This window comes from Akebia trifoliata, chromosome 14 (genome assembly GCF_017979445.1).
Source record: "Akebia trifoliata isolate Shusen 1 chromosome 14, ASM1797944v1, whole genome shotgun sequence".
In the NCBI taxonomy this organism is placed as follows: Eukaryota; Viridiplantae; Streptophyta; class Magnoliopsida; order Ranunculales; family Lardizabalaceae; genus Akebia; species Akebia trifoliata.
The window spans coordinates 10,955,155-10,966,249 of NC_141388.1; the positions used below are offsets into that span (position 1 = coordinate 10,955,155).

At 36.6% G+C, this 11,095-nt stretch overlaps 1 protein-coding gene across 1 annotated transcript; it reads right to left on the reverse strand.

Moving 5' to 3' along the window:
• Positions 1 to 8,268: 8,268 nt before the first annotated feature.
• Positions 8,269 to 11,095, reverse strand: LOC147386223 (glycerol-3-phosphate 2-O-acyltransferase 6-like). The gene is made up of 2 exons (XM_086424494.1): positions 10,255 to 11,095; positions 8,269 to 9,380 (listed from the first exon to the last, which is right to left on the reverse strand). Exons 1-2 carry the CDS (start codon positions 10,870 to 10,872, stop codon positions 8,502 to 8,504), a joined length of 1,497 nt encoding a protein of 498 aa, XP_086280620.1. The 5' UTR covers positions 10,873 to 11,095; the 3' UTR covers positions 8,269 to 8,501.

Consider the following 11,095-nt stretch of genomic DNA (forward strand, 5'->3'; position numbering starts at 1 on the left):
TCTAACCGGACCTCCTTATCTAGATCTTAGGTAGACCTTGCCCTTTCCAACAAATGAGAGTCACTACAATGCCATGGAAAAAAATGGTTTTCAAAATTATCAATTCGGGTGCCCATTCAGACCCATTTCTAAAAAAGAATGGTGGCGACTCCAAACAATGTAGTATTGAGGTTCATTGTGAACATTTCATGTCTACAGCAGTAGCTTATGAGATGTTTTGTAGATAAAATGATAGGATTTGATTGATAGAATTTAGGAGGGTAACAGTAATAATGATACATGGCAAGATTTGTGAGAATAAACTTTTGTACTTTGTTGGACCTTGACGTGAGTCAATGAACCTTATAATAGTCATGTATATGGGATTGGGCTTAGAAGTGGTATGTAGAGGGACTTTGAATTATGATGGACTTGAATAATGAGTTGGAGGTTGGATTTGATTTAAGTTAGAAATTGATTAGGGATTTAGGCTAGAAATTGGTTGGGGAATTGAAATTGGTAAGGGATTGAAAATTTGGGTTTAGAAGGGATTTAAGAGTAATAATGGGGGAAGAATATGATTGGGCTTTGAGTTGGGTATAGGAAAGGGTTAAGGAAGGCTTTAAGCATGGATGCAAGCAAACAATATTATTTTTGGGTCCATATTCTACTTAAAGGCCTTTGGGCTTTTATTTAGAAAAAAAAGTGGTGGATTTTGCACACTTAGACCTTTGACCTTTTTATTGACAATTTAGCTTAAAACACATTTTTTGTAGGTCTTTTGTAAGTGAGGCCATGCAAATTGGGATGTCTACAGAACTTGAGGATGGTTTCTTTTCTACCGAGGGGGATTGATGGCATGATCAATGACAGTCGTCGAGAAATTTGGAAACCAATTCTTTCCATGAGTAATGGAGGATCTTGCTATATTTTATATTCAAGATTGTCCAAGTCACAAGAACAAATGCTTGCTTCTTTATTTTATTTTAGAAGGCTTCCCTTTTAGGAGTGAACTAATTACATAAGTTGTAGAACCCAACACAATAAAGCAGCTAAATGTTTTTTTTTGTTTTAAAAAGATTTCCTATTAAGTAGATAGCAATTGGTATGTAAAGGACGGATAGGACAGCCGCAACAGTTTTTAAAGTGGTGTTTTGAGATTGAATAAAAAACACTTCTATTGCAATGTAAAGTGTGTTCCAACGCTTTGAGTCGTGTTTGCAATTTTCTTCTCACTCTTTGTTCGTTGTCAATCAGAAGTTCCATCGGACTATATTATCTACTCTTTGCTTTTATGAAAATACCCAACGAAAATAAGTCATATATAGCCTCATTGACTTTAACGAGATATATATATATATATATATATATATACACGTTCAAATTAAAGGCCAACAGTTTGGCAAACACATTTTTCAAAACATGGGTTAGAGGTCCTGGAATGGGCTGATTTTTGGTGAGGATGATCTCTACGGTGAGGAGATCATCATCATCAAAAATCAGCCCATTCCAAAACTTCTAACCCCATCAAAAATGATTTACAAAAAATGGACGGTTCACGAATTTTCAACTTGTAAACTGGGGCTAGAAGTTTTGGAATGGGCTGATTTTTGGTGAGGATGATCTCCTCACCGTAGAGATCATCCTTACCAAAAATCAGCCCATTCCAAGACCTCTAACCCATGTTTTGAAAAAGTGTTTGCCAAAATGTTTGCCAAACTGTTGGCCTTTAATTTGAACGCTACCCTATATATATATATATGGGAGCGGTTCCGCAGCCCCATTGTGGTGCCCCATATGGTGCCATGCATTTTTCAAAACATAGGTTACAGGCTTTGGAATGAGCTGATTTTTGTGAGGATGATCTCTATGATGAGGAGATCATCCTCACCAAAAATCAGCTCATTCCAAAACTTCTAACCCCGTCAAAAGTGAATTACAAAAAATTGGACGGTCCACGATTCTTCAACTTGTAAAGTAGGGTTAGAAGTTTCAAAATGAGCTGATTTTTGTGAGGATGATCTCTTCACCGTAGAGATCATCCTCACAAAAAATCAGCCTATTCCAAAACTTGTAACCCCATCAAAAGTGATTTACAAAAAATGCATGGCACCATATGGGGCACCATAAGGGGCTGTTGAACCGCTCCCTACATATATATATATATATATATATGGGAGCGGTTCGGCAACCCTGCTCTCTACCCTCTTTCGTGCCTAGATTTTTGACCGTACGATAAAAACGAATCCAACGGCTCGTTTGCTCTAACCGGTTATAAGTTTAAAAACTCATTAATTAACTAACGCCCCCTGTTCAATTTTCTATTCACTCATAAATCCCTCACATAAACTACTTCTCCTCTTCTATCAAAGCCTCTATAGAACGAATCCATCGATCTCCTCTTCAATCAGAAACTTTTACCCCTCTCTCTCTCACTCTAATACGACGCCATCGTCGTCGATCTCTACCCTCTCTCTCTCTCTCTCTCTCTCTCTCTCAAACTCTACCATCGCACCGAACGACCCAACGCCATCGCCGTCGATCTCTATCCTCTCTTTCTCTCTCTTTGTTCGAACTACCTTCAGATCCCGTCGTCTTTGGAGCCATCGCTGTCTCTTTCACTCAACCCTCTCAAACTCCTAAGATCTGGTTCGAACGACCGTAGAGATCGCCATCGTCTGTTCAAAATATTCGTTAAAGAAAACAACCGAACGATTCTCACCATCGCCGTGTTCACATACTCTCGCCATCCCCGTGTTCACATACACTCTCCGTCACCGTCGCCGTCGCACTTTCGCCATTCTTGAGTTTTAACGGCTCTTAAGTATTTCTTTTACTCCCGATTCTTAAGAAAATAATTGGATTTTTTTTTTTTTTTTGTTGAACTTGTAGCAAATAGCATGATTTTTTCTCAATTCTTAGGAAAAGAATTGGGTTTTTTTTTTCCCAATTTTAACAGACATGGTAGTTCTTGAACTTGAAAATACGGATTCAATATATAATACAGATTCAAGGTATTATAATTTTATTATAATAGGAAATATTATAATACGAATTAAAAGTATTAAAATAGGAAATATTATAATACATATTTTGAACTTGTTTTCAATATTATAACAAATTTTAGTCACCAATCTTGAGTGGTTCAAATGACATGGTTCCAACCATCAGATAAGTGGGGTTTTAAGTGTAAGATTTGATAATTGGTGCCTTGACATATGTCTTTAAGAGGTCCAAGAACCAAATTAAACCAAATCAAACTGAACTATAGCTAGTTTGATTTGGTTCGGGTCTAAGTATAGTTGATTTGGTTTCGATTCCGGATTTGTACAACAATAAACTTCGATTCGATTCCTGCCCCCAACCCGAATCAAAACCTGTTTTCTAGGATTCATCACGTTTCTTAGAAATGGCCAGGAAGTTCTTTGTTGGGGGTAATTGGAAATGTGTAAGTTTTTTTTTTGAATTATTCGTAGATCTGTCTTTTATGATTAGTCTCCTCTGAATGATATATATATATATATCTATATATATATATATATATATATATATATATATATATATATATATATATATAGATATATATATATTTAGATCTTATTATATTGTAATATCATTTATGCTCCACTTTGATTTTGCTAGACTTTGTTTATTTAAGTTTTAATTGTATTTATATGATTAGTCATTTATTTGAAATACTCTATTTGTACAGGTATTTAGGATGACAAAATGTTATGTCGTTTTTGTTGGGCGTAAACCTGGGATTTACACAACGTGGGAAGAATGTCACAAGTATACAAATGGATATAGGGGTAATTGTTTTAAAGCTTTTGGGACATTTGAAGAAGTCGAGAGGCATTTATTGATTTACAATCAACTTCACAATGGAAGTCCAACGCAATTCCCTGAAGAAAGTCAAGGGCAAAAGAAGAAATCACAAATTCTTGAAGAAAGTCAAGGACCAACAAAAAGATCACATAATTGCGAATGTCCATTGTTTTATGTAATTTTTCTTTTTACTGTGTTTATGGTTGTGTTAATGATGTATAAATATATCGAATAGAAGTTTGTCTATTGCTAATTATATTTAACAAGGAGTAAGAATATGGTAAATCTCTATTATGTTCAAATTATCACAGACTCTTGTCTTAAAGATCCTTTTTATTTACTACTTATTGGGTATGACATACAACTTAGTGTCATTTCATAAAGACTTCTGCATGGAGTGCTAAAGCCAAGAGCATAGGAGAGTGGTATCAATCCATGACGAGTGTGTAGTCACAAGGAAAGGGATCATCCCTTCAAGTTGATTCTCTAATGTAAATTTATGTGAATTTACTAGTGATCCCTACTAGTTACATTCCATTTTTTAGATTCTCTAATGTAAATTTCTATTTCGAGATGAAAAAAATAATTTGTAATCTATGTGGCAGTAGCAGTAAGGTATCATTTTGGTACAATAATTTGTAATCTATGCTGCCAAATAATTTGTAATCCACTTGGCCAACCAGTTCATTGATCCAGATTCAAAAGAATGTTGATAGCGCATTGTACGAACAACGAAGAACATGTTGAACAGTTATATATATGGAGCTGAAAAAAAATGTGTGTGCCCATGTTAAAAGAGGTCACATCTGTTACATTTCAACTTAAGAAAAAGTGTCTCCAGCATCCCTATCTATTCCCTGAAGCAACTTTTGTCCATCTCCATCCCTAAAACGCTAGTACAACTCTCCATCTCCAAATCTCCTTTCCTTCTCTCATTGTACAAAGTTGTCGGTGCATTTCCTGAGATAATACAACCATCAACAGTCCAGCCGCTGAAATAAACTCTTACTATAATCCACGAAGTCCAACCTCTCCAAAATCTGTAGTAGCAATACAAACAATGTTAGCTCTAACCAAGATTTAAGAGAAACCTTTTAACTTAGTAGTTTTGAAGCACTAGATTATAACTGCAACACTATATGTGGTAGTCAAAAAGAAGAAAAAAAAACATCTAATGGCCTTGTAGGGCTCCTCAATGGGATGGCCCTCAATCCATTTTTCATATACCATTCCATGGTGTTGGGCCTAGTGTAGCATTCATCAATGGGGTGATCTCCATCCATTGGTGGTGATGATCCCATATGTGTTCCTTGGTGGATATAGGTTGATTGTGCAAAATTAAGTCCCCTTCTATAAAAGTAGCACAGTTTGCAACAGTGCGTGAATATGACCACCAAATCCATATTGTGTCAGGTAGCAACACATAACAACATCAAGTAATTTTTTATTTTTTACCTGAACCAATGCATCAGGTCTAGACTCAAAAACAATAAGGAGAACACCCAAGGGACATGATGTCTTCTCTAAGATGAGCCCATCTGCAAGCTGGATGCAAGAGTATAGATATCAGAAATTTCAGAGTGATTGATGACAAACACAAAGAGAGTTTATCTAGAAGACAGATATTCTGTTGGCCACAAAGGTGGTTTCATAGCACACAATAGATTTCAAACAAATTTTCGTACTATGCAAATTATCAAATAACAAAGAAGCTTGCGTGATTTGCCTCACTCTTTGTAGTTGACAAAAATTAAACATATTCATTTGTCACCCAAATACGTAAAATGGGAATCATATTGTTTTCATAAAAACCCACTCCTCCCCTTACCTCTGTTCTCTTTAAAACATGACCAATCGGTTCTTCCATGTCTGCAAGCACACGAATGGATCTTGCCAGACTCGAAATCTGTGGAGAACAGTACATTGGAATCAATAGTATGGACAGGATATTTCTAAACACCATGCTTATGAAGAAACCAAGAGAACGTAAATTATGGTCATCATTAAAAATCGATACTTTCCATCTAGTAGTCCATTTGTCGTTTACAATACGCATAGTTGCATTACATCCACATCTAATAGTAGAACAACTTCTTTTTTTTCTCGATTTCATTTTCTTCTTCTACCTTCTTTGATTGAAATTTACCTTGATGTGAGCAAACGTATGCTATTCCAGTCGGCTCATTTGAACCCCGTCGTGACTTAGTAATGCTTCGAATTCGAATCCAAAATCATTGACGACGTCCATAATCCTCATAATACTTTTGAGTTTCTTCACTTGAGTCAAACAACATCCCCACATAAGGTGTTTTTAGATCTTCAATGTCTTTGTTAAGACTTTGACAATCGACATATTCACCACTATCTACTTCAACTAACGACAATCTCACAATGTCATCAATAGCATTCCCCTCATCTTTGTCAATACCAATCTTATCCATGATGGACTGCTACAACTAGTAAAAGACCAATAAACTACAAATGATTCAATTTTAACATTTCATTATTTCTAACAAAAGTTAGTCGTACATGTTAACTACAATTTCTTCCAATTCACCATCAATCATAACATAAACTAGCTTTAGAGACACCAATGATCATAAACAGAAGTACCTATTTCACTACCAAACATATTTACTCAATATATCTATCCAAGATCAAGTATAGTCACTTTTAGCATCTTCCGTATTCATATTTGGAGTATTAAATTTACATTATGGCAAATCAGACGAAGTATCTACACTAACCTCAATAAAAAGAAAATGGTCTCAATATAATTCCTGCAAATGCATTCCCATTGCCATCTAAACCATCTATATCTACTAAGCAACTTTCAGTAATACATTTCAAAGAGTTGGATAGGAGTAAAGTTTCTCATATATTTCAGAATCAACATTGTAAGAAAAAAAAAACAAGAGAAACCAATCCAATTCATAAAAAACGACCCCAACTTTTATAATTTACTAATTCGTTGATAAAATACTCACAATTTTGACATATCAACGATCTTTGTTGGTAATTTATTTACGAATTCGTTGATTATACAAGTGATAAATTCATTGAAAAAAACATGTTTTGAGAATTAAAATGATTACTGTACTAAAACCAGATTTTGACATAAGTTGCACACGTCTTCTTTTTACAGAGATTCTATTGTCACACCAACTTTTGCTAATCCCACCACCACAAGATGTGTGCTAATTATTTGTTGATTGACATATGAATTGGATTGGTATTAGCAAAAGTTAGGGTCATTTTTTTTTTTTTTTTAAATCAAGATCCAAATAACAAAACAAATCAAGAGAAAGTTCAGAAAAAAAAATTGTTCAAACAGAGGGATTCTGTAACAAGTACAACCCAAAAGAAAAAAAAAATACCTATTTGATCAAATCGTTTAACAGTAACTTAAAAAATTACCATCCACATGATCTTTCAAGTTTAACAACTACAATAAAAAATAAAAAAAAACAATCGATTTTCGTATGAATCGAGAGTGAAAAAAAATACCTATTCGATCAAACTTAAGAGAGATTGATGGTGAGGAGTTTGAGAGGGTTGAGTGAGAGAGACAGCGATGGCTCCAAAGACGACGGGATCTGAAGGCAGTTCGAACAAAGAGAGAGAAAGAGAGGATAGAGATCGATGGTGATGGCGTTGGGTCGTTTGGCGCGATGGTAGAGTTTGAGAGAGAGAGAGGGTAGAGATCGACGACGATGGCGTCGTATTAGAGTGAGAGAGAGAGGGGTAAAAGTTTCTGATTGAAGAGGAGATCGATGGATTCGTTCTGTAGAGGCTTTGATAGAAGAGGAGAAGTAGTTTGTGTGAGGGATTTATGAGTGAATAGAAAACTGAACAGGGGGTGTTAGTTAATTAATGAGTTTTTAAACTTATAACCGGTTAGAGCAAACGAGCCGTTGGATTTGTTTTTATTACGTCAAAAAAACTAGGCACGAAAGAGGGCAGAGAGTAGGGCTGCCGAACCGCTCCCTATAATATATATATATATATATATATATATATATATATATATATATATATATATGAAGTTATTATTTTTAGGATTTCAGCAAACTTAGAAGAAAAGCCTAAAAGGTCCAGATGCCTCAACATGAAAATTGAAAAATTCAACAGGTCAAGGCCCACGATTTGGCCCGTTGAATTTTAGAAATCAAAATTCAATGATCCAAGGCCATTGAAATTTTTTATGTTCCCAAAATTCAATGGCTTAGAGCCATCATATTTCTCTGATCCTCCATTAATTTGACGGTTTTGGCCCATTGAAAAAAAAATTCGATAATGAAAAATTTGATGCCTTGGTCCATTGAATTTTATGAAATTCAACAGTCATGGGCCATCAAATATGAACTTTTTTCAATTTGTGCCTAGTTGTCACTTTATTCTTGCCTAGGTGTGTTGTTCAATTTCATTAATTCGATTTTAACAAGCAAAAATGGAGTGGCAATGGAAGTTCTCTTGAATTGAAATCTAGCAATCACCAATCGAGTTGGTGTATAACATAAGCAATCAAATATGCAACAAAATATATAGGCCTGAGTAAGTATCCCACATGACTTTCAGAGGGAGAGAGCACAAGCAAAAGTATATATTACATAAATCAACTTCTATTGTATGCATCATAGTATCTATGATTATCATCTTCAATACAAATAGAAGATACAATTTCTCTTCCTTGTTTACTTGGCTTCGTCTTTTTTGAATGTGGACTGCACACGGCCATCAGTGCCAGCGAGCATCTCATACTTGTCTTTCCTAGTAAAATTGGTACACTCGAACCCTAGGGTCCCCGCAAGCACCCTTTGGACATAATTCGCTACTTCAATCGGTGATTTCCCTCCTTTGCATGTGAGCTCCAGAGGTAATTGATTGAGGAATGTGAGTTCATAAGTCGGCCTGGGGTTCATAAACACGAAATATGGGTCCATTAATTTAAACCCACGAACCGTTGTTCCATGAAACATGCCTTGCTTTGTATTAATTGCAACAGGAACAATCCTATCAGTGAGCTCTGCAAAGAGTGCACTGAACCTTAGCAGGAATGGTTCCCTACAAGTTGTGCCCTCGGGACAAATCACCAAATCCCCTTCTTCGAGTAATCTCTTTATGTTGGCTGCATCTTTTTCCCTTTCCCTTGACAAGGCCACAGCTTTAATTGGTGAGATTAGTTCTGAGAATTTGCTTATACTATATGTGACACAACTTATCTTTCGCCCTAGAGCAACCGAAACGATCACGGGGTCCAAAATTGTTCGATGATTGCAAATGAAGAGGACTCCCCTTTGACCTTCCTTTGGTGGAGGTGGAGGATTGCCCTTAACCACTAAGTTGATACAGAGGATCTTATACATGTGTCGCACAATTCGTTCGGACAAGGGAATGTTGAGGTAGACTCTGAGTAGGGAAAGGATGAAGCCAATTGGCATCCATAGGAAGGTCACAAGAGCCATCAGAGGTGTCGGTCTCTGAACTAATCGTCCCTCGTGAAAAATTGTAGGCCTTAGAAGCTTGTTTGTTGGTAAAGGATTACATTTGGTTCTTGGTACCATGTAACCTTCCTGCAGGTACAGACATACATCAGATTAAACATGTTATCATGCGCTTGGAGAAGGAAATCAAACTGCAGATGTACTAGCCTTCTTTGCATAGAACATTTAGTTTGGTTGAATCCCAGCAATCTCCATTGAATCGTGATAATCCGACTTACCCATGTGGCTACTCAATCGACACCCCTGACATGGTATGTTCGGGAACCGTAGATCTTCACTCCTCGGGATACACAACGGTGCTTCCCCATAAAACAATGCAGTTGTGTATCCCAAGGAGTGCAGATCTACGGTTCCCTGACTATGTCACTTCAGGGGTGTCAATTGAGTATGCCACATGGGTAAGTCAGATTATCACGACTCATCTCCCATTTGAAAGATCATTTAGGGGTCTAATCTATAAGGCATATGTCCCCAATTAATACTTACTTAAATAAAAGAAAAAGTTCATTTTCTTTTCAATATAAAGGAAAATACTCCAATCCAATGATTAGAAATAAGCAATTATTGGCTGATTTTCAGAATGAAAAACGATGAATGCACATGGTTTTGGCACGGAGCTGACATGGTAAGGGCACAGAACCACACATCTTTTTCCTGTGTATCCCGATGAAAAAGGTCAATGGTTCTATTCCCTTTCGACATCAGCCGTGTACCCAACTGAGTACCAAAACTGTGTGTGCTCATCACACCTCTTTCAGAATATATGAGTGGACAAACATTGATTTGTCCAATTAGCTCTAGAATTAATGCCCCATGCCACAAAGGGGAGATGACAAAGAGGGCCGTAGTAAATTATCCAATCACGATAATTGTATAAACCGGACTACCACAAAAATTGGCTGGCAGTTTAAATAAAATAAAACAGGAGATTAAGAGGTGTAACCTTGCAAATCGACATGAAATCGTGATCGGTCTCTCTATCTCCCAATCCCAAATCTGGTAAATTATCGCCAAATTCTAGCTCAAGAGCTGCTTTCTTGTGTTCTCCAACTAGGACACCTGGTTTCTTAACAAAACCAGTTGCCTTACCATATTTCGATACCTCAAGCTCAGTCCCAAGGACTTTATCAGCTCCCAAATAATTCTTCACAAAGGGTTCAATCATAATCCTTGGATTTGCTGTAACAACATATCGTTTACCAAAGGAACTAAATACTCTCCAAGCCTCTGGATGCACATCTTCGGCATAGAATTTAGGTAAGACAGACCTCGACACAATTTCGATGTCTCTTATCTTCAAACCCGCAAAGGAAATGAAGATAAAAATGTTGATAGCAAAGGATTCCGATATAAATAGGTATGTGAAGTATACAAAGGGTACTGATGCAAGAAGTACTAGCGCTCGAAGAAGGCTACCAGCTTCTAAGGCAATAAGCATGAAGTAAGGGAAAGCGCTTCGAGACACAAGAAGCGTCCCATCTAAGTCGGCTGCCACTGTTTGGTTCGACCGACCCTCCGAACTACATTTGGAAATTTGCTCAAAATGATGATGAGAACCCATGAAAGATAGAGAGATGTGTGTTGGTATGAGTTTGGTATGTTGTGGAGAGAGAGGAAGAGAGGGAAGATTTAAAAAGATAGGGAAAAAGGTGGAGGTGATGATTTTATTTTATTGGAAAATAATTTATGGTTTTGAAAGGAGAACATAGGAAGGAAGATCAACGTTGAAGGGTTCAAATTAATTAATAAGGCAGGTGAGAGGAGGAACCGAGTGGTTGAGAGCT